At 45.8% G+C, this 24,908-nt stretch overlaps 1 protein-coding gene across 2 annotated transcripts in view; it reads left to right on the plus strand.

The window, feature by feature from the left end:
- Nucleotides 1-24,908, plus strand: part of LOC119455438 (serine/threonine-protein kinase 11-interacting protein) — a 94,458-nt gene that overhangs the window by 48,885 nt on the left and 20,665 nt on the right. For both annotated transcript variants that reach the window (XR_007467472.1, XM_037716840.2), the window contains exons 15-19: nucleotides 7,138-7,255; nucleotides 9,323-9,381; nucleotides 14,054-14,252; nucleotides 18,886-18,950; nucleotides 22,816-23,099. Coding sequence is in view for 1 of the 2 variants with exons in the window: in XM_037716840.2 (XP_037572768.1) it covers nucleotides 7,138-7,255; nucleotides 9,323-9,381; nucleotides 14,054-14,252; nucleotides 18,886-18,950; nucleotides 22,816-23,099 (725 nt within the window). In the remaining variant the exon portion in view is untranslated. The remainder of the gene's footprint in view (nucleotides 1-7,137; nucleotides 7,256-9,322; nucleotides 9,382-14,053; nucleotides 14,253-18,885; nucleotides 18,951-22,815; nucleotides 23,100-24,908) is intronic.

Here is a 24,908-nt window from a genome sequence, read left to right on the forward strand (position 1 = left end):
TGTAATAAGGAATAAATAGGCTTGCCTCGTTGCGTGTGATAGTCACGCAAGCGAAGTCACTCACGGGTTACAGCAGGTAAAATCTGTTCCGGCAGGTTAGAGGTAGGGACGCCAGAGAGAGCTGGTCTCCCCCGGTGGATCTCTTCTTACCTTTTGCGAAGAGAATCACCTCCTTGCCTTTTGGATACCTTCCCTCACGAGAGGCGAGCGAAGACCGGGACGCTTTCTCTCTCTGGCTGCCCCTTGCAACACCACGGCACAATGTTGTCCCACCGTCGCTCTGTTGCTTTCATCGCCTTCACCGATTACTGTTCGCTCACTCGGTTGTGGCTGGGTGTGGCACTCACGCCGCGCCCAGAGACTGGCGTGTTTCTGCTGTCATGGGTGCTTTTGTGAAACGCTTCAAAGCACCCGTTCTGTTCTCTCGGTAACCTCTGCTGCCGATGTCTATCAAAATACCCGCCTTGGCGATAGTCTTCACCTAAAATAACAGGCACTTACAGACCGGGAAGATGTATGAAGCGTTGTCGCCTGACGCATCTCTCGCAACTGATCACTAGCCTAGCTGCACCGCTCGATTGTGCTGTGCCGGTAGTAAGGCGGAAAGTGGTGTCGCTATCTCTTAAGTGGATATTGTTCTCGCGGAGATGATGCAACACCTCGTCACCAAATAAAGAAGTGCTTGCCCCAGTATACAATAATGCGGCAAACTTCTTTCGAGCTTTCGTTAACTCGATGAACGGCACCTGCGAGTCTGCGACATCTCCTACGCGACAAGCCAAAAGCGCAAGTAACCCGATATCACCGGTTGTGTTCGAGATTGCCGCCCGAGACCCAAGGTGGATCACCAGTGGTCTCGCCCGTTTCCCGAGACACGTGCTCGACTTCGGCCCGGCGTGCTTGCACAGTCACGGGCAATGTGCCACAGTCCGCCGCACTGATAGCAATGGCCACCGAAGCCTCGGTGGCGTGGGCGCCCGTCACTCCAATCCGGTCTCGCATTGGTCGCAAGTTCCTGCCACGTTGTGCTGTGTGCCGCGTTGTTTTGTGCTGTTTTCAGCGCGTAGGCGTACAAGTCCAAGGCGCGGTCTGATAATTCCCAACCACGCTGGACCTGCTCGTCAGCGAACGATGCCGACGCGTCGACCCTAGGCGAATGTGAAGCGATCCTGCCGCTGTTCCACACGCAGCGAAGCTCGAGTGACAGCACGGTGTGTGGAGGCGGATGGTATGCTCGTGCCGCGAGGATGTCCCGTTGGATGCGCTTTGCTTTGGTGGCGAGTTCGTCTTAGTCTCTCAACCTACATCCCCTGAAGTAGGCCGTGGAAGTCGGATGCGTTTGCCATGTGACGTGCCCGACTTTCTCGCCGTCGGTGGCGAGAGGGTTCGCGAGACGATAAAGTTCATCCATCACTCGAACATACTCCAGCAGGGACTCGTCCAGATGCTGGGTGCGCAACTCCAACTCTCTCCTCAAGCGCCACTCGTAGTTGGCCAGAAGAAATTCCTCGTGGAAGTTCGCGCAGAATTCTTCTACCGTGTGGGCTTGGTGTCCGGCCAGTCGGAACCATTGAGCCGCCTGCTCAGTCAGTGAAACAGGGACAACGCACGCAAGAAGTTTGGCGTCTGAAAGCCCTGTTGCTTGATGATAATACTGCAGATGGTTGAGGTACTCGTTTGTAGTAGTGCAATCGTGGTACCCACTATAGGCAGGCATGTCTACCTTAATTCGTGGTCGCTCGCTCTGCGACAGGGCCTGCATTGTGTTCTGCAGGGCGCCGGCTAAGCTCTGCGTGATTTGCAGTGCGTTCTGCAGCATTATTTCGCTCGACTGAATACTATCGTCTGAAGTTCGGACGCATCCGCAGCTCTCAACGAGCTATTTAGTGGCAAATGTGCCTCTGTGTCCGCGTTGTGAAGCGGCGAGGTGCTTGGCGTGTTACGCCTATTTTCAGGCCTAATCCCTGCCAACGTGGCATTTCCGCGATCCTGACTGTTCCGCGTGAAACACTCAAAATCAAAGCTACCGGCTTGCTTGGAAGCTGCTGCTGCGTTAGCACTAGGTCTCTGATTTTGTGCCGCTACATCTGACAACATGAACAAATCTGAAAAGTCAGACAAGCCCGTTGCCATTGTTTGCTGGAATTTCAGTAGTCCTAGCGCGAACAAACAGAAAAAGACTCGCCGTGTTGTCGAATTCGATCCACGTTGGTAGCGCCAAATGTGGAATTACTCCCCAACCTGTAGCGCGTGCAATCGCAGCTACGTAGGGTTCTGGCGAATAAGGCAACGAGCGAGTCAACTGAACAGTGTTTATTGCTGCGGGCAATAAGGCGCACTTGCAAAGGAAAGTCCACTGTATATAATAATTAATAAATAGGCTTGCCTCGTTGTATGTGATAGTCACGCAAGCGAGGTCACTCACGGGTTACAGCAGGTAAAATCTGTTCCGACAGGTTAGAGGTAGGGACACCGGAGGGAGCCGGTCTCCGCCGGTGGCGCTCTTTTATCTCTTTTTACGTTTCGTGGGGAGAATCGCCTCCTCGCCCGTCAGATACCTTCCCTTTTCCCGCGAGGGTACGCGCGTCGCAAGAGGCGAGCGAGAACCGGGAGAAGGCAAAGTGCCTCCCTCTCGTGTCTGCGCCGGCTTCCGATGCGTCCGCTACGTGTGCACGCTATCACGGAAGTACGCGGGAGAAGATGGGTGTGTGTGCTCCCCACAGTGTAAGCATGATCACGTGTTCTTTTTGCCAGAAAGCTGAGAACATAAAATCTAGATTTAGTTACAGCGCGCGTACACATGAGTAGTAATGGAGACAGCATAAAAATTTCCGTGTGAGCAAGTAATGAGAATACAGTTGAGTTAAGTTAATTAGACTCCATTTAATTCCATTTTTCAGTTATTTAAATCTCAGCCGAAAACCTCGACCGGCACCCATGTATTTCTATGGGTCCAAAATTTCGTTATTTTGATCCTAGAATTAACCTTAAGAAAAAGCACGTGATTCTAACGCATGGCATTTCTTTTCTTTCATGGAAATTGGGCCGTAAATTGCCTGCGCGGTACAATCGCGTACAAAACCAAAACCGCCTTCGTGGTTTTTGTATGCTTTACTGCGTGACGCAATGTACTGTGGCGAAGCTAACTTTATAAAACTGGCCGCCATTGTACAACACTCATTTTCCTTGCTAAAAAATCGGGTGCTCGTTAGATTTCTACTTTTTTCAGGAGCTCTATTGTAATTTCTACATTAGTTTGTTTTTTTTATTTTAGACAGATAGAAAGTGGTTGTGCTTTTGATTCGTGGGCATGTTAGATTCTGGCAAATAGTGCCAAATGAATCGGTGATGTGTTTTGACATTTTTATGCATTTTCTTTCATTCGACCCACCGGATAATTCAATCAAGTTTGTCGGTCCCGTCAGGGTCAAATTAATGGAAAGCGACTGTACTGCCATGATGTGTATACACTAAAACATTTTGACAACTTTGCTGCTTGATGATCAAAAAGTCTTTATGAACGTCCTCACAGTGTGGGTCGTGTATGAAACTGCCGCGCTAAGCGTTGTCAAGTTTCCAATCAGACTCGTTTCATTTGTCCACGTCTCATGATATGACCGATTTCTTGTATTCATCATTGTACTGCAGTCAAGAAATGGTGGTTCATTCGAGAGGGTTAGTTGGATTACACATGCAGTGGTAACCCCGATTTCTCAGTTTTCTTATTGCTCAGTGTTGGCACACTCATTTTACATTCTGCAATAATCTTGGGATCAGAGCCTAATCTGACAGCATTGCACAGTCAAAGGTCACGCGCGCACAGGCGTCCTCACCTCAATAGGTGCATTCGGGGCGCCACATGGGAAATGGCCACCATGGGAGCGGCCCAAACATCACTTTTTTTTTTTTTTGTGCTCACGAGGGCTTTGACGGGAATTTAGGGTGCAGGCTCCTTTCCCAAGCATGTCTCCCCTGAAGAAATTCAAACGCCAGGCCGAGGTACACTTGTGCCCATTTGAACCACTGGGTGCCTGGTGGCAATGGGAATCGAATCCACAACCTCCCGCAGCCGAGGCGGGCAATTGGCACTTTGCGACGGCATGCGACGCACATCGAGCTGTTCTACGAGTGAAAGCGAAACGCCTCCGTGGTCTTGACCATTGCGGTATTTTAAATAGATGGTACATTAGTGAAGCACAGCACTGGACATTCAGTAAATATTTCATACCGCTGGTGCTGGAAAAAGCAGCGAAATTATTTTAATGCTAAAGTTGATGTTTTTGGAGTGCCCGATTATTTGCGTAAAATCCAGGAAATCTGTCGGCGATTCTTTTTACCATGAAGTTTAACGCTTAGTACGCTAATTTTCACATTCAGAGGTGGAAGTCTTGACACAAAGATGAACTCTCCATGTGACGTAGGTGAATATGTAGAATGCTAGCCTAGAAGCCTGGCAGAGCTGATAGCAGCTGCACTGTGTCCCTCTCAGGGTGACATTCCCCCACAATAAGCTATGTAAGTTTGGGTGAGGAGTAGGGGCGTGCGAATATTCAGAACTGGCGAATACCGAAACGAATAGTGTCCTGTTCAATTTGGTCTTCGAATAAAATAGTCACTATTCGTAAATGTGAATATTTTACTAATACTTTTCGAATTTTTCAAAACATCAACTGCATCCAATTAAACATTAAACTGGAGCAAAAGTACGTTAAGTGTTCAGCCCCGTGGGCACAGTATAGACATAAAACATGAGAACTTGCGTGATAGAGCAGGCTAAGTCGCTTCGGTAGCCATATTTTACAGGCTTTACAGCGATCACTCGCACTCTCTGAAGAGTCCTGTGAATGCAAAGAAACTACTTGTTTGCTCCTAATGCTCTATTTCTGCTTTTGATAAACAATGCTTCGTAACATGCTATGTAATGACAGAAACATGCTAAGTTGAAGAATACTAAGATGTAAACATCACTTTATATATTAATTGTGACAACGGTTGTTAGTTATTCGAAAACTATTCGAAAACTATTCGATTCAATTTGCTTCTGGCACTATTCTATTTGTATTCGATTCAGTCTCAAAAATCACTATTCGCACACTCCTAGCACTGAGGAAGCCTGTGTAAAGACTCCCACCTATACATGCAATATTATCTTACTAAGTGTCAATTTGATGGTGAATATTTTGAAACGGAAGCATTGTCTTGGAATTGATTGCTTACGATGGGAATTAAAACATACACCCCAGAAGTTGTGAAATGAAAAAAAAAAAAGAAAATTTCGTTTGCCAGCTCTACTTGCTCGCAAAAATTGTCTGCCAGAGCACATAAGCGACCTATGCAAGCAAATATTTATGTAGCTGGCATTAGATTTATCAAAATGACTGGTACTTGAACTTTAGAGGACTGTATAGTAATATGGGAATTTTGCAATTGTCTTCATTAATCCTGCTTCTTAATTCCAACTTACTGCTCCGAAAAACACATTTTTTGGGTGCTCCAAAAGCAGCTCTGGAATGGTATGGGCCAGTAGCATCACTGTTAATGCAGTCTAAAACTAATGCACTAATGTTGACTAACACCATGGCAAAATACATTGTGTGCATAGCTGTATCGGGAAGCGTTGCGCGTACAAATGGACAAACACAGGAAAAGACGTAAACGGATAGACCGTTCTTGTTTTCTTGTTTTACCTTCTTCAGAAGGTAAAACAAGAAAAACGTGGCAGCCGCACTGAGCGCCTGCTCAGAAATAAGACCACGGTCGTGTCATATATGCACAAAGTCGCCCACAACATAAAAAAAGTGGCCAACAGACATGGCGTCCCGGTGGTTCTTTCCGCTCCAAAAAAGCTATCTGGGTTATGCCCGAGGATCAATGGAGGACTTCGGGGAAGCGGTTGCGGAGTGAAGCATGCTGAACCGTACGTGAAGTGTGCCACGGGCGTCGTTTACCAAATCCCGCTCAAATGTGGACGGGTATATGTGGGCCAAACAGGGCGCTGCTTGAATGAACGCGCGGGGGAGCATGCCTTGTCAATTAGAAAAAGAGAAGGAGCGCACTTGCCCGCTCATTGCATTGCATGCAAAGGTTGTGAGCCTTTGTTTCATAGCATTAAGGTTTTAGGCAGGAGTAGCGACAAAACTGCCCGAGAACTTTTAGAAGCCTTTTATATCAAGAAAAAGGGCGATACTTGCATAAGTGACACTTCTGTTGTCCTGTATCAAGCGGAAAATGATTTTCTGCGCAGGTGCTGTTGAATTGAGGTGGGCTTGATTTGCACCCTCCCCCTCCTTCTCCCATTTCCCCCCCCCCTTCCTTTTGTGGCACGTGTCAAAGCAGTCTATATATTGTGGCTTCTAAACAAAAAAAAAATTGCGCTCGATCCGTTTTTGTCTTTTCCTCTGTTTGTCCGTTTGTATGCGCTACGCTTCCCGATACAGCTATGCACCAACTCGCCCAGCAAGAAGTTCTTCTAAACATTGTGTGCGGTTTCTACTAACAGTGATCTTTTATGTTCGGGCCACACAAATGTGAGTGATTGGTGTAGATCTTATTTCTTGATAGAATAATGTGGGTACACGTGCCCCCCAAAATTGTTCACCATATACATTCGTGAATGTAAGTCACCAATATAACACGAGTTTTACGTGCAAATGTAGATGCCCCGTTTGTGAAATCAGCGAAATTATGTTTGTTGCCATAAGCGAGCGCCGGAGGAGGAAGGTGCCAGGAGGTGAAGAGAATCACCACATTCGCGCCCGTTCTGTTTGTGCTTCGAGGCCACAGTGCTTGCTGTGCATGTTCGTGGCGTCCATATGCTTTCGCGTAACCCGCATTCATGAAGTGAAACGTCACTAACTCTTTATTTGAACGCTGGTTTTGTCACCTCTGATCATGCCCTGTTCTTAATTTTTTTTAAGTGTCGTAGAATTTGTGGCATTAATTAAAAATACAGGCATCTCGTCTCATATTCTGTCCCTTGTAAGTTCTGTCCCATTGCTTCCTGTGTCATCTAGATGACAGTGATTGACTGGCTTTCGTGGTTACCTTGGTTACCTTTTTGTAAGACTTGAGAAATTTGCCAACTTTCTTGTTTTATTATTGCTTATTTTCTTCTCTTATTTTCTGCCACAATTTCAGATATGCACGAATCGGAAAGATGTCCCCAGTGTGATGGTGAAATCCTTCTAACATTGGATGCACCAGTAGCTGTAGATGCACTTTCATCTCTTTCTGCAAGTGCTCCAGAAAACATAAGGTTGGTCTATAGTTGGGCAGATTCTTGATTCGCAGTAAAGTGTGTGGCAGGGTAGCAGATCGAAAAATAAATGCTCAGTAAGCACTCCTACGCTTCAAGAAGACACTAAAGAGGACTATCATTGAACCTCTTATAATAAAGTCGCATCCGACACAAAAATACATTCGTTATATCCAATATTTATTATAAATGCTTATAATATAAATGCTTATTCGTTACACACTGATATTGGCAAAAAATATTTAACATTTACTTTGTTATATGTAATAATATAGAGAATACATTATATTCGTGTTCGTTATATTCAGGACTGCATTAATTTAAGGAAAGCACTGAAACGCGTTTTGGACACAGTAAGAAAATGTTCCTGATATGTAAACAGTGCTGCTGTGAACATGTGAGCCAAATATTGTTCCTCTGCATGCAACAGGGAATGTAAACCCTTGCTTAGTAGATTGCTTGCTCTCTCGAGGTCGCCACCTTTTATTCTGCCCTATTCATTGTCAGTGACAATCTTAAATGAAGCCCATAATTGGCAGTCATTGGGCACACACTTTCACACATTTACAGATTTTCTCGGAATTGGGGGAGTGATAATCTTTAGTGTATCCTGGGGTGGTAATCTCGAGGGATCACTTTTGAGCAATCACTTTTGCGAGATCTCGCGTGACTCGGTACAGTATGATCTGGATACTATGCCTTCAGCTCCATGCTTTTGTCAGATCTTTCTTATACAGTAGAACCCCGCTGATTCGTTTTTCGCGGGACCGTAAAAACACGTAAGAGCTGGGAAACGCAAGAGCCGAGGAACAGGAAAAATTGAGAAATGAGAGTAGTGGTGAACTGCACACAATTTCATTTTAATTCTTACATTTAAAAAAAAAGTTCAGTTTTACCCAAAAGCCGAAGCATCAGTTGCGATAGCAAATTAGTAAACAGGTGTACAAAGTACGGCTAGTAGTTTTATTTTCCGTATAAACTTGTAAACATTCACTTATTAACTACATTAACAAGCATGCATGAACACATCACACTCGAAGAGCGCAGACACCCCCTGTCTAAACGCTGGCGTAGCGCGGCACCAGCAGCGAGCGATGTGACCTGCGTGCTGTCTGTCGCCTCAACGCAAACTGTGCGCCGAGAATACATAGCATGCACAAAGCTACGAGCCGCCAACGCACCTGCGCTGCTTAGACTCTGCCCCCAACGCAGATTGCTTTCAAGGTACGGCCCACGCAACTGCGCAGTATGCAGTTGATGCCAGAGGGGCAAGATGGCCAGAGTACAAACCCCCCCCCTTACCGGGGCAATGGAAGAAGGTGCGCTTCCTCCCCGCATTTATTTCTTGCGCGCGCGAGATTTAGCCGCGGTCGTTGGCTCCCCTCGCACATACGGTGTACGGCATGCGATGACGGCGTTATCCCCCCTTGGACTTTATACGGAACATCTATGCGCCAAAACCAATTTTAAGGCCCCAATGCGTCATAGACACCATCTTTAGATAGCAAATAAAGATCTTAAAGGCCATGCTTTTGCTGGCGAAAACCGAAAATACGTCATAGCTGTTGCCCCTGGCACTTTGGGCGGCCAATCCCATCCTCAAGACACCAAACCGAGCGGCATGAAAAGGCAACATGGCCGCTCGGGCCGGCGCGGGGTGGCAGTTTGCAATGCATGATGCGGGAATGGTCCCATAGTTGCGACGCGACAGCGGGTTTACCAATGCATTGGGTCCTCTGGGAGCTATGCCGGGACCAGCCGAAAACGACGTAACACCCAGGAAAACACAGCACCCGGGAACATAACAGCGGAGTTCTATTGTATATCCCCTTCAGGTGTCAATTTTGTGAATTGAAAATTAAGTTTTTTTCACAAAACATTTCATGTACCTTATATAGATGCATGCACATGCACACATGCAGAGAGGAGTGAGTAGTAAATTGTAAATACAAATAAGTAATGTCAATTGACAGCATGAAAAAAATGCAGCTTTTACCCTAACAATAATAGTGTGTAAGTATTCCATGAAAGTTTCTTCATTCTTAAAAAAATTCTTTTTTTCCGTAGCCAAAGTTTGACCATGAGAAAGTCTTCGGATTCCTCATCTGTCGGTAAGGTAGCACAAGGTAAGCCTGCATCTACACCCTCCACAGTGTTGATATAGAATCGCTATGTCATCAATGTCTCAGCAAACCTGCAGTGGTTAAAATTGCAGTTCATAAGTGCAAAATTTGTTGAATCAGTCAGCTTTTGGACTTACATAATGCTTTATGTTTCTAATACCTCTGTAACCGCAGGTGGTTTCTGTGCTTGTTAATGCAATTAGAATTGATATGAACACACATATTTGCTGCTACACAGCAGATTCGAATTTCGCGTGAGCCCAGAATCAGTCATATTTATATAGTAGTACAAAAAGGGCTACTCCTCTCTCCAACTTTGTTAACAAACATGTAACAAGAACTTGGCTCAGGACAGCATATGTAGTTTAACCATATTGTACCGAACTTGCCTCTGACAAGAAGATATCTTCAATATATCTGATATTACACTCTAACCTCATTATAAGGAACTTGAAGGGGAGCTGAAATTACTTCGTTATATCCATTATTGCCATTTACTGCAATGTAGGACTAATGGTGTGTGCAATTGTAAACATGGAAATAAGAAGACTGCTTTGCGGCCCGCGGAACCACTACACGGCCATGCATGCGATGAAGTTTGAATAAAACAACAAAGGAATCTTCCGCGTGTGCTGCACGGGACTTAGCAACTGACACGACAGCTTTTAGAGAGCCTCCTTCTGTTTCATTGTGATGGTCTTTCGCGTCCGCTTTCCACTTGGCTCATCGCAGTCGAGCAACACATGGCACACAACACAGCACTCCGCTGTGTGATCGAGATGGCAAGCGAACTTAGCCGCGAAGTTTGCTGTACCCTCCGAGATTGCACATATGCCAATGTGACCTCGGAGGCCACGGCCAGCTTCCAGTCCGCACGGCACACTGCAGGGAGAGGGAGAAGCGAATGCACGGCTTGGGCATAACCCACGAGATAGCGCCGGGGAGGTCTCTGAGGCCAGGCCCAGCTGCGGCTGCTTACATGGCTCACCGTAGAGAAAGAAGTTAATGCACTAATCTTTCGCACCGCGGCACGTAGTTGCGCAACATAATGCGAGTCACGCAGGCTTGCATATGACTCCCCGAGATTGTGCTAGGCAGATCTCGGAGGCCATGCCCAGCTGCTCATGCCTGCGCCGCGCAGTAGCCAGTACACTAATCTTTCAAACTGCCATGCGGGGTCGGGCAATGTAGCCAAGCAAGCGCAAGAGAGAGAGATCGGTGGAGAAGTGCAACAGTGAGCTGCAGCTTGTGCGCAGCATCCTCCAAATCTTCATTTTAACCCCGTGTCTTTATATGTAAGGTTGATCCAAGACATCTTCTGTACGTGAGATACTGCAAACAGCCGATCAGTATGATCTCATGGAGAAAGTTAAAATGGCAGGGAAGGCGATAAGAAAAAAATCAAGACAATGTAAAGTAACTGAGCATTCAAAACTACATGCCTCTTACAGAAAAAGCACCGCTATTAACAAATAATTTGTCCTGGACAAAACACATTGATGTTCATACAAGTAAAGCTCTACGCAAATTGTTCTTAAGATGCTCTTTAATATTATCCACACCTTCTGTACCCCTACTTGCATATCAGTCTATTGTATGTCCTATGCTCAAGCTTGCAGTACTGTGTACTCATTTGGGAACCATACGACAGGACTATCAACAAACTGAAAAGGATACAAAAGAAAGTAGTGCAGTACATCCCATACAGGGCGTACATCAGTTCCTTAACTCAAGCAAAGTGGACTACCCTCAGCAATAGAAATCGAATTTGTCACCTTAAGTCCTTCTGCCAGTTCATAAAAAGGTACTACAACATTGATACCTCGGCTATAATCACTTATTCTGAAGGATATACTTCAAAACAACAGCATTCTTTTAAATTAGTTAACACCTGTAGTCCCACGAAGTAGCTGTTTCGAATGTTCCTATCTTCCTAGAATCATTGTTAAATGGACTAGCCTTTCTGATATTGTGACCCAGGATTCATTGTCATCATTTGAGAAACAATTACAGTAATTTTCTGATTGGTTGTGTGTTATTGTTATTTGTATAGTGTAGTGTTATTTATGGTTTTGTCCTGCCTTCTTGCTTCTAAACCAATCCTGTTATTCATTGATATTTACATACAGTTGTTTTTTCATGTGTTTTCTGATTAGTGCCTCATATTGAAACAATTTGTTGTGTACGTCCCCTGCTATGACCTCTCAGAGATTTCAGTATTCAGAAATAAGTTAACATTTCAAACATCATTTATTGTGCACACTTCCTCCACAGTATACTACAGATGGTGATTATGACAGTTTGCAACATTGCAAACATTTGTTATGAAAGCGTAGATTTCATATAATTTATGGAGCAATGATCGATTCATTTGATGTATGTCTACTAATGTGTGTCTACTAATGTTGTTGTGTGAAGGCAGAGGAATTCTGAAGCTTCACAAGCACAAGGCCTATGGTTTGTACAGTAAAAGTCACCCTAAACACATATCTAAAAGGGTGCACACAGATCTTGTGAAAAAAAAAAGATGAAATGGAAAGAAACCCAGTCATGTTAAGGGGGACATGGTTTATTGAGATAACTTTGTTATTTCTTGAAGAAATTTGATAAAACTGCATATGCTCATTCAGTTTTTTGTGTTGATTTTAAATATCCAATTATATTTTGCATATACATAGTGGTTGCCGAGATAATTAATAATTGCCTTCTATTGTTTGCTGAAACAATTAAAATTGACCTGCTAAAGCGAAAGTTGTAACAAACATATAGTTGGATACTACAGTGCATAAGGATAGCAACGCTGCAAGCAGATTAGAAATTGAACAACAATTCGTCAATTTACAGCTCATTGAAGTTATGTGTTTACATTATCAATAATAAGAGCAAATGTAGGTGTAAATAAAAAAATTTTTGAAGCTGAAAATTAAAAATATGCTCTCAGCGTTGCCCTGCCAACAAATTTAGCTTTGGGCTGCAAAAAAAATAATAGCTCTAGCTGTCCTAGGTCCAAAGATATCGATGCAGCAAACAAGCAAAGTGACCAAAAACCATGTTTTGAGAAAAATGAGAAAAAAGAAAACAAACTTTACTGAGTGCAATACAGTAAGGCTATTTGCATGATTACATTCAGAAGTGACTAGTAAGCCCCATAGCAATCTGCTTGCAGCACTTCAAGCATAATGAATTTAACTTCATATAGCAAAATAAAAAAATAAATAAAAAGGTGTCGTTTGTTGATTACCGGAGCACCGCATTTCGCGCGCAGCGAGATTGTTCACGAGGGATGGGTTGCACGTTTAGTTGACGCGGCATCAGCGTAGATCGCGCGCGAGATGAATATCTTTAATCGCAAAAAATGTCACTGTTTGCCAATTACCGGTACTCCGTGTGTCGTGCACAGCGAGATAGTTCACGAGGAACGGCGTGCACGCGTGAACGGCGGCCGCTGCTCACGCGCCGCGAACTCCGCGCCGACGCGGCATCGTCGCAGATTGTACACGAGATAACTATCTCTAAGGCGAGACCGCTGTCCCGTTCACCCTTCCCACTGCGCACCGTAACCTGCGCTTTACACAAGACAGCGGAGTATTTATAGAATCGAGGCTTACGATAACGAAGCGCGTCGCCAGCTAGCGCATCCGAGCCAGCCACGGCGGCATCAGCGTGGCGGCTTCAGGGTGCGCGAGAAAATGCGATTTTCGCTTGGTAGCCGGTGTAGAAGCAGCCTCGCTGTTTTTTCTGAAGTCTTCACCTGCTCCAAATCGTCAGGCTGCAGTAATTGTGCTCGAATGCCGCATGAACACAGGCCGCTGTCAGTACTGCTTTCATCTGCTAAGCCTATTTCGCAGTCACGGGGGGAGGCTTCGGCGGCGCTCAGCACGGCTGGCCGCCGTGCCGAGCGCATCTTTCAAAGCTACTGCGCACTTTCGAAAGTTAACACCCCTCGTTTCTTCCGTTCGCGGCATCTAGAAAACCGAATTTGACATCGTTTCGTGCCGAGTTTCGCACGCCTGAGCGGCCCGAGCAGACGACGGCGAAAATCTGCCAATGGCATGGCGTGCTTACGGTCACGCGCCTCAGTCGACGAATGGAATTGCGCATCGGGACAACTTTTTTGCGGGCTATTTCTTCGTAGCCATTCAGCGCACAGAGTAGCGGTGGCGCGAAAACTAAACGAGAAGAGTGGCTTTTTCAAACAAGACCAAGATGGCTGCGATCGGAAACTTAGAACGGCAACTGCGCATCACGGAAAAAGGCCGTTTTTTGCGCGTTCATCAGTAAAAATGCTGCTCGCCGACGTGATTCAAGACCTCATTACGACCAAAATATTGGTCCAAGATGCGTGAAAATTTCTGAGATAATGCATCAGACACTGTAGAATCCAAAAATAATGTTTTCAAAAAAGTCATTTTTACGCGATTTTTCGGTCTCAAAGACCCGTGTCCCCCCTTAAGTTATGATGTTGATTATTGTACCTTATTCGTGGTTGTCTTTTTCTTTTTTTATTTGGTGATGTACTAAGTTCTAACGCAAAGCTATGAGCACTTTGGCGATTAATTCCTAGGGGCCATTCCAGCCTCTCATATCTACTTTGTTCAGTTCCTCCAGTCATTGTCAGCTATTCAACCAAGATTACTACTACAACGCTAAACTCGAGTTGTGCGGTCACTCGCAGATAACGTTTCCGAGGAGAGCATCGAGACTGTGACGCCAGACCAACATAGCAGCCTATATCGGCCGGGTTTCCGGAAAAGCGCCAGCGACATCACCATCCTAAGTAACCCCAGCCAAAGCAGCATTATGGTCATTTCTACTACTTCCACACACGACGGGGGTGCGGAAAATGCGCGAGAAAACGAGAAGACGCTGTCTCCGTAAGGACCTTTCTTCTCATGCTTTTAGAACTGAGAACCTCATGCTATTTTTTTTTCTGAGCTGTCTCTACCTGTCAAGTTTGGCAGAACTTGCTCTCGGGCTAGTGGTTCATACTCAACACGTCACCATAGCGTTAACAGGACATACGTAAGAAAATTTACAGGACGAACACTAGTACTCACCAACGTGGCATTCATCCTGTCAAATTTCTTGTGCACATCGTTTTAATGCTGTGTGTACTATTTTTTGTCAAGCTCAGTTGCTGAAAAAAAAAATACGAGTGAGGGCTGCCACAGAAGCATAACATTAGTGCCATTTTGTTTATCACCTGCTCAGCTCTTGCAGTAACTTGGGTTTTTCTTAGCTCATTGCTGTGAGTTGTTACCATGGTTACCCATTACTATACAGTAAAACCCTGGTGATACGATTCCGGCTGGTACGAATTTCAGTGTGATACGAATTCGGAACGTTCCCCGGCCGAAATACATTGCTCACAATACGAAAAAAATCAGCTGTTCCGAACGCGTTGCCGCGACGCTGCGGATCATACGAACGCATTAGCAACAGCGGCGGCGGAGCGACCGGCACAGACAAGCCGGCACAGCGGGATCTATAGTCACCAAGCAACCGGCTATGTCACGCGCCTGCGCAATCTCTCATTGGTCCCCACGTCGAGCGGACCGGACCACATCACAGCCTAGCTGATGCTTAGCGAGAAAGTAGACGAGGACCGCTGCTGCAACGACGACCGCGGCGCAGCCCCAACGGCCAAAATGCTCCCTGCACTCGAAGTGCTCAGGCGTTCAGTGTGTGCGAAAACATTTCTGAGATCACGTGCGCGCACTTATACGCCTTTCTGAAGGGGATCGTTGACGATTTGGGCCAGAAGAAAACGTATACAGTTAGTAAAACCTTGTTGATACGATTGCGATAGCAAATTAGTAGACAGCTGTACGAAGTAAGGATAGTAGTTGTACTGGCCGTATAAACTTGTATAAGCATTCGCTTACTAACTAAATTAAAGCGCGATGTCACGCGTGCGCAGGTAAACATTAAACGTCTCGCTTGATGACCGCGAACGCTCGCTATCGAAATGCTGGCGTGAGGAAGCGCAACAGCTGCAGCGAGCGAATCGCCCTTTGCGCTGTCTCTTGCTTCAACGTGAACTGAACATCGAAAGCACAGTGCATACGAAGATACTATACTAGGCGCACTTTGTCACCATTGCAGATCGTTTTGACGATGAGGTCCGTGTGGGCGCGCACTTCGCGCATGTCGCAGATCGCTTTCAAGATCCGGCATTTGCGCGGCTGCGTCGTACCTGCAACGTGCCGGTCGCTTGTTGCAGCGCATTGGTCGCTTGTTGTAACATACAAGTCGGCTGCACCGCTAAATTTATGTTACCGCTACATTCAAACGCAACGTAAGATGCAGGAACATTACACATTGGTGATGTATTACGGGGAACTTAATACAGTGGATTCTCTATGATACAATCACGGCTAATACGAATTTCCGGATGATACGAATTTTTCTGTGGTCCCGGCCGAGCCCCGTTAGTTTGCAATATGCTAGAGAACGGTTGTTACGAATCGATTTTCGACCCACGTCGGTTGATACGAATAAACGCCGCCCCTCCGACAGCCGCGAAAGAGAACAGTGCGCAGGCACGCGCTTTCTCTCTTTCTCTTTTGGTGCGGAGGCGCGGACGCGGCGCCGGACAGCGCGGAGGCCGCGACTGGGCACGAAGAGTTAGAAGCGCGCTTTTGTGGCTTTTGTGCTTTTCCTCCTTTTCCGCGTGCCATCGGCCGGACGGGGTGGCTGCTGTGCTTCGGGCCGCGTTCTTTGTGTTTGCGCCATTTTGCCTTGTCGCAGCAAGCTATGTCTACCGAGATACGATCTCAGCTGATTCGCGCGGCCGTACGCCGAGGCGCGGGAGTCTCCGTTGGCGCGTCTTCCGTCGACTGCGTTATCGATGCCGATAGCACAGGGCGATTGTCTGTTTCGCTGCCGGAGTCACACGGTGCAAGATAGTGCGGCACGTAATCCACGGTGCAAGGTAGCGCGGCACGTTCCGTTGGGTGCTCCTCCGCTTCTCCCTCTAATCGCCGTATTTTTCTTGCCGTAGGAGGCTTGCGCTTTCGTATTCCGAAGAGTGCTTCGTCCAAAATTTCTTCAACGAGCGACAATCCATCACTAACCTGGGAGCTCTCAGTAATCCGAATTCTGCGTGTCGGGTGAAGACGCCGGCGTGGTTTACGAAGCAGACAACTGTCCTTGCCATCTTGCCTCTGTCACAGCAGCAACCAATGGAGAGACGCCTTTCAGCACGACAGCCAATCGGAAGCCCGCTTTCATCGGAGGGCCCGTGTAACTACCTATCGCAGACCCGCGCTTCTTTTGTGTTTGTGCGTTTGTTAGAAGATGGCGATGCCGGACGAATTGAGAAGTGGAACGGCGAAACTTTGAGCTTTCAAACAATACCAAGATGGCGGCGCTCGGTGGCGGGAAATACGAGATATGTCTCCGTGAACTGCGGTGATTTTGCGCGATTTAAAGCTGTTTTCTCACCCTGCGCACTGACGAATTAATCTTTTTCAGGCACTTTTAGTGCATTTTCAGCCATACCATTTTGATACAGCGTAGATTAGGCGTTGCAGATACCGAAACGCGTGGTTTCCAAAAATAGCTTTTTCTCGCGATTTTCGTGATCTGATCCCCGCGTCCCCCCTTAATTTGGCTAGTTTTAATTGCGTTTCGATTATACGAATTTCGGCTAATACGAATATTTTTCGTGACTCCGTGAGATTTGTATCATCGAGACTCCACTGTACATGAAAGTAAATGGGGTTTAGGTCGACACCGCAAAAATGTGACGTAGCAGCCGGGAAAATGCAGCAGCGAGGAAGGTATCAATGGAGTTCCACTATTAGAAATTTTTTCTGGTAAAAATAAATTCATTTTTTCTTGATTTTGTGTTGATGATACAAATTTCGGATGATACGAATATTTCACGCGACCCCGCGAGATTCGTATCACCGAGATTTCACTGTAGTAACTTTGTATGTAACTCAAAGGCGGGATGAAAGAGCAGCTTACTTTGTTTATGGTGGCACTGAGATTCTGTTTTAGTGGCCCTGTATAATTTTGCTTCCCAACCAGCATAAAACAGTGGTGTACATGGTATGGTTAGTCTTCACTGTATTGTGGTCGCATTGTTTATAAGATGGGCACGCAAATTTGCTTCCGTTTAAATCGCATTTGGGTTTCATTACTTTAGTCACATATTGATGTCCCTTATGGTCACTTTTGTTACAACTTTACTAGTTGCAGTAATGAGCTTATAACCTGGCTTTGTTACAGTGGTGATATTAGGTAACAAAAATTTGCTTGCACTTGTATTCTTTATCGCTACTCTCGGCACTTTACAACTTTAATGAGCGTTTAAGAATCATTTTGAAAACCTCCGCACAAATGCCTGAAGCAACTATACGGAAATTGTGTAAGTTTTGGTGGTGCAGCCTATCACGTATGAGCGTGTCGAGAGCTGAGGGGAACACAAAGCAAGTGCTGCTGTGAAAATGGCCATAATGACATTGTAACAAGTGGCCTGTTTGACAATGCAGCACTTGACGAGGATTTTAGCACCACAATTACTCGTAGTATATTATTGCTCAATTGAGTTGAGGCCACTGACCATGACCTTGACTATCATGTATGATTGGTTTAGTACAGCCAAGTGGTTGCAGCAGTTCCCATAATGTCATGAAAAGCTTGTACAAAAATTAATTTTGAAGAAGCTAAGAAGTTGTTAATGGAAGTTTGTGTGTTTAACATGGATCTCATGGCAGTGGTTCCTAGAATGCATTGTGGGGATAAGCGATCATCATCTAGGGTAGCCTGTTTGGTTTAGGGGTGTGACTTGTGCAATCACGGTTGATGCATTTAATGGTAGTCAGCAGTAGTTGGAATGCTTTTTATTTTGATAGCCCATGCTTTACTATAGACATTGCCACTAGTCGGAATACTTTTTATTTTGATAGCCCATGCTTTACTATGGAAATTGCCACTAGCGTAGAACTCTGTTCATGATGTTCACACATAACAAATTCGTGTCACACCAGTGTGTCATCCTTAAAAGCAGAATCATCTCTATTGCCTCTTGCACTCTGTCGACACATCACACCTCTAGCCCTGTTCTATAAGCTTTATTACAGCACCCGTGACCACCAGCACGCATATCTCATCATATCAGCCATGCCCTTTAGGTTGCCTGGCCATGCAGCTGCACTACTAAATTCTTCGCCTCCCCCCGCGCCGCATCCTATTGGAATGACCTTTTCCACAGCATTGCCGCTGTCACCTGCCCGACAATATTTCTTCAAAATGTAACAGACTACCTGTCGCAGAATTAACATGTGGTTACCTTTGGTTAATTTTTTTTTCTTTTGTATATCCACTTCTATGTAACACCCCCTAGAAGGGGTCCTTAAGGTAATAAAATGAAATTAAGTGCCAGATCACCCAAATATCCTCGTACAGTGAACTGTGCACTGTTTAGGTGTAGTGCTAAGAGTCTGTTGGGATGGAAATAAAAAAAAGATTGTTGCTGGCTTTTTTCTTTTTTCTCAGGCCACCTACTGTTGTCCTTCCAACACTCAAGGAAATTGTTGAGGAACCTATTCTAAACATCAGCAGTAAGTCTCCTTTGCCTTGCCACATGACAAGTTCTTTCCTGCATGAGTCCTGTGCAGATTTGTGATTTTGAAATTTCTGGTCATCTTCTGGTTTTAAATTTAAGTTCAAAGTCAGCTCTTGGTGTTTCTGCTTCTGCGCTGTAGAAACAACACCCAACTAGCCCGTTCCCATACTTTACTACAGTTCAACAGTGCAGATGCTTGTCTATGAAATTATGTGCATAATGATAGGGAGAACAGGGCCCAACCAGTTCCTTCGTCTTCTATATATAGTACAGTTAAACCTCGTTATAACAAACCTCCATATAATGAATTCCTGGATATAACAAAGTTTTTCTATTCCCTGCCGTTGCTCCATAAAAGCACATGTATTTGAGACCTATACGTAATGAGGTGGCAGTGGGAGACCCCCTCGAAATAACGAATTTTCCCCGCCGACAGCCTAGAGATTTCGCCCCAAATTTTGTCATTTTTGCGCAAGCAGCAACCCAAAGCACCTTTTCCGCCGCGACGGAATGCGAAATGGTGGCGTCGTGCTTGGCGCGCTCGAATTCACGGTGACTGCGAGGCGAGAGCCAGCACACGTGTGCGAGCGTGCGTGAGGCGAGCCTGCATCCCTCAACCCGGCGATCTTGCCACTGCGGGCGTGACCTTTCCCCCTCCCTTCATTCAAACCTGATTCCGCCGCTTGCTGCAGCTGGCCTAGCCCGCCAAGCCGGCACTCTCCTTTTCCAGTTGATGTTGCCAAAGGAAAAAAAAAATATTTTTTTTTTTTTTTTTTCACGCGCTGGCAGCGCCACTCTTTGGTTACTGTGCAAGTCTCTGTGCTTCACTTCACTAACCTGACACTAGGTAGCTCCCGTAACTTCGACCATGTGCTGTAGTACGTGTGCTTAGGCATTAGTCTACCAATTTAGTTAAACAGCGAATGTTTACAAGTTTATACGGCCGATAAAACTACTATCCTTACTTCGTATAGCTGTCTGCTAATTTGCTGTCGCAATCGATGCTTCGCCTTTCGGGCGAAACTGGGACTTTTTTGTTCGTGTATTGGGGGGGAAGTAAATCTTGAGCAATAGTTGTATTTCTGTATGAAAGCATGAGGTGCGCGGTACTGTAAAGGATTTTTTTTTCCTCTCTTTTGGTCACGGAAAACGGGTGTGCGTTACTATCAAGGGCGCGTTAGAATCGAGTAAGTACGGTAAGCATGTCTTTTTAGAATTTTCGTGCCGAACCTGCATATAACGAAATCCTCATTATAACGAAGTTTTTCGGGAATTTTTTAATTTCGTTATATCCAGGTTTAACTGTACTTCTTAATGGTACTTGTCCTTGTACAACTCCACCTAGCATGTGCTGCTGCAATGACAGTACAGTGCAGACCACTTATAACGTAACCGCTTTTAGCGTGGGACCGGTTATATCGTGGGTTTTTTTTACCACCGATATATCTCCCATAGAACTCGATGTATAGGCGGACCGTTTATTGCGGAGGCACGCGAAGCAGAATACCGGTTATAGCGCGGTTCTTTTAAGCGCGCGACCATGAAATCGGCGCACGGAGCACGGCCTTTTCTAAGAAAGTAGGCGTTGAGCACGACCCGCACGGCCGCACGGTTGCCGGGCACGCAAACGTGAAGGAGTGGGAGCGCGGGTGCGCGTGTGGAGGCCAGCGGCGAAAAGCGAAACAAAAAGTCGCAGTTTCCCCCGAAAGGCGAAGCAAATTTACTAGTAGAGTATACGGAGTAAGGATAGTAGTTTTGTCGCCTGCATAAACTTGGGACACATCCGCTTACTAACCGAATTAACAAGCACCGTGTGTGAGCGCAAACACAGACCACACTCGACGACCGCAGACAAGCACTGTAAAAACGCAGACGTGAGCAAACGCGGCCGGAGCAGCGACCTAAGGTTCGCGTGGTCTATCGCTTCAACAGAAACTGAGCGGCGAAACCACAGCGCATATCAAAGGTCACAGCCGTGTGGAGATCACTTTCAAGATAGGGTGCGCGGGACAGCCCTCAGCCACGCAAAGTACGCAGTGGCTTGCAGAGAAAGCCACGCCCCCTCCCTCTCGGGCTGCCTTCGCGCTTTCCTCCTATCGTGTGGGAGATTGACGTGCCAGTTCCCCTTGCGCCAGGTCGCAAGATCCACGTCGAGTGCCGCAGCTAAACGTCGCCTCCCTTCCCTCCCTCCCATCCCCCCACGGCCTTCCGCATGACGAGAGTCGTCGCGTTTGCTATCTGCCATACGTTCGCTCTCCGTGAAAGCACGCGTTCCTAGCGCGCTTTCACTCGCACATACAGCATACGGCAGACAGCAGCATGCAGCATTTTTTTTTCTTTTTTTTTTTTTTTCAGGAGTGGGAGTGTGGGTGCGCGCGTGGAGACCAGCGGCGAAAAGCAAAACAAAAAGGAGGAGAGGGGCGGGAGACTTTGGGGGAAGGAGGGCGCATGTTTTCATCACTGTAGCAGCGTCTAGAGTGAATTAGCTAGCAGCGTCCAAGCAGGGTGCGCGGAGTGCGGGGGGAGAACAATGGTGCACTCTCTTGTTTTTCTTTTTCAGGAGTGGGAGCGTGGGCGTGCGCGTGGAGACCAGTCTCCAGACAAAAATAACAACGTTCTTCCGCTGATGCCGCACTTGTTAGGGGAACTTGGTTTCTCTGTTGTGTTGCGATTGTGTTGCATGTGTGTGTGGGTGAAATATGTAATAAATTGTGTTTGAAAGCTGGATTGCCTGTTTTGCATAAGCAAAAGCCGAAAACAGCATGCTTTGGTTATAACGCGGTACCGCTTATAGCGGATTTTTACAACTCCCGCGACTTACGTTATAAGCGGTCTACACTGTATAAAGATGGGGGCGGTTCTGTAAGTGTCCACCTAGTGCACTGTTAATTTCGGCTGCTGACTGGCTGGAGCTGAACCAGCGAGAAAGAAACTGGCTATGAGCACCTGTTTCTTTCTCGCTGGTAACTTAGCCCAGCCAATCAGCACTTCAGCAGCAGGAAAAACAGGCGTGTCCTTTAGGTGGACATTTACAGAACATACCCCTTGGCCTTGTCTCAACTTTTGCATCGCATTAGACTTGATTTAAGACTTTTACCCTATAATGCCCAACATATATGCTACGCTGTTTTGGTACCCCAAAACTCTTATTTAACTATGGTAAACCTATGTATCCTTTTGGATTCCCTGGAGAGAGTTTTTAATTCTGAATTGTTGGAACGAACCAATTACTAATTAACTTATTATTGTAATGCTTAACTTGTACCTAAAATAACATATTTATTTTTGTATCAATGTACTCTCCATGGACAGAAATAGAAGTCAACAAGTTCTAATTCCCTTGATGTAGAACTGTGTTAAGGCATTATAGGTTTAATAAGAATGCCACTTTCAATGGCATTCCATCAATGGAATGTTCATCAATGTGTATGCATCACTGTTCTCTCACCATCACCCTCCATTCCTCTTTTGTTCCCCTTCCTTTTCCTAGTGCTGAGCAGTGAGATAAAGTGCACTAGCATGAGCCAAGCTTAATTCCCCTCTCAAATTAAGTTTTTACTCTCACTTCTGAACTACAAAATTGTAAGTTCAGTTCCCAGCCTCTGCGCCTGCATTTCGATCGGTACGAAATGCAAAAATGCTCGTTTGCTTAGGTTTAGGTTCTTGTTAACAAACCCCAAGATAATAAAAATTATTCCAGAGCCCCCTGCCTTGGCATCTTTTGTAGCCCGGGAGCTGATTTAGGATTTTAAAACCAATAATTGAACTTTTGGTTTGAGTTACATGTGCAAAAAGACAGCATCCATATGCTTCCTCTTGTAGTTGTGGATTATTTTCGTTGAGAGCCGTGTTCATTCCAGGGACGGACAGCATTAGTATCGGTCACCGGAGCAGAGCGAGTGCATCGGAAACCATGCTCTCGGATGCAAGCTTCAAAAGTGCCCAGAGCCAGCCCAACATGAGCCTGCAGCTGCCGGACACCTCGGACTCGAACCGGTCGGAGTACTCCGTCTCAGCATGGGACTTGTTTGACAACAGGGAGGAAACGGGCCCCGCCTGCTTCACCTGCCCAGACCACAGTGTCCTGCTGCACCTAGATGTCAACGTCTTTGGAAGGGATGAGACCTTAATGTGCTGCGTAGAGGTTCGTACGCTGTGTCTGCTTTCTGTTTTTGTTCCAGAAGTTCTCAGTGCCTTTGGCGTTCTGCTGCTCAGCACGAGGTCACATGTTTGATTCTTGGCCGCGCCAGCCACATTTTAATGAAAGCACAATTCAGAAATGGTTGTGTTCCTTTAGGTTTCAGTGCACGTTAAAAAAGCTACATGTGGTTAAAACTAATCTGCAGTCCTACACATTAGCATCTCTCATATGCCCTAGTGTAGTTATTGGACATTAAGCCCTTCGTGCTTTGGATGAGCTGGGTTCGTCCACGCATTTCTGGCAAAAAACGGCCAAGGACGAGCTCAGCTTGTCAGCGGTACTTCGTATTTTCTAGGAATGCCTAGGACGAGCCTAGTTTTGTTTCGGTGCTTAGTCATGCTTTTAATAGATGGCAGCGCACAATTCGTGGGACAGCACAAGCAGAAGTGAACTTGTTCTTTCTGAGGGTGTTTTATGTTAGCAGTTGGGGTCCTCAAAAATAATTTGGCCATTTTTGGTCAGAATTTGGGATAATAACGTCGCACAGAAGGAGTTTATTCTCATGAATTAATCAGTTGGTCCGTCCGACAAACTCACCCACGGACCGACTGACCCAAGATATATATGTACAGTTGACTTTCGTTAATTCGACCCTGACGGGATCGACGAAATTGATCGAATTATTCTGCAGGTCGAATTAAACAAAATTCCCAATACTCACTGCTGATTTATTTAGCAGTATTTTCTCAATTTTAACACACCCCCAAATTAAAATGTGCATCCACTTTCTACTTTCTATGTGTCCAAAATATAAAACTAGCATAGAAATGACAATAAAGCTCCAAAACAAAGTATAAATCTAATGTGCACCTGATTTCTCAGCAAGAAAAATGGCCATGAGTCTAATACGTGTTGCACAGTGGCGGTTGGTTTCCTTTAGTCAGCATTGCCACAATACATTCATGTTATGCGATAAAGCATACGAACGCCGCAATGGTGGCTTGTGTTTCATATCCAATTGCACTGCAGAGGCAATTTTCAGTCAAATTTATTTCAACGGAAAAAGCACACATTAGAATCTGACGTTATGAGTAACGTAATCGGACGTGAGTAACGGCCATAACTTGAAAACCTTCGTAGAGCAGGTCGAACACACGGGGTATGATGTGTTTTCAACACGCATTCACTGTCCCCTAACCTCTGCCAAAATAGACGCTGCCACTAAAGGGTTTGCTATTGGTTTCACCGTAGGGGTCAGGCATGTGCTTGCCGACCTGGTCAAGTTCAAATTTTCTGGCGAATGCCAATTTTAGGGTCAAAATGACAAAAGTTGGGGCTCATAGAAATGCATAGGCGCCGGCCAGGACCTTCTGTCGGGATCAAATTGACCAAAAATCCGAATTAACCAGAGTCGAATCAACGGATGTCTACTGTATACCATTAGCACTTTTGCTAAACACCTGTAAACCTTGTAACAAATTCAACTAAGCTGTAAATTTATATATCAGATCTTTCCACTTTAGTTGCTGTAACTAGGGGTGTGCGAATACTCGAATATACGAATACGAATCGAATTGTAACTTCTCGAATAGTTCGATTCGCGAATCGAATCTTAAGTATTCGGTTACTCGAATATTCGTTATATTCGGCGAGCCTAGTTGGCGGGTAATATGCGAAACACACTCTAAATACACAAAGTTTGAATGCCACGAACCTGACAGCACGCAGATTTAATTGTGGTCGTGACACAGCCGAACGGTGAAACTGAACTAAAACAGCCTTTTGTTTGCGCCGCTCGCACAGGCTGCACCA

The sequence above is a fragment of the Dermacentor silvarum genome, chromosome 6 (assembly GCF_013339745.2).
Source record: "Dermacentor silvarum isolate Dsil-2018 chromosome 6, BIME_Dsil_1.4, whole genome shotgun sequence".
NCBI classification, from domain to species: Eukaryota; Metazoa; Arthropoda; class Arachnida; order Ixodida; family Ixodidae; genus Dermacentor; species Dermacentor silvarum.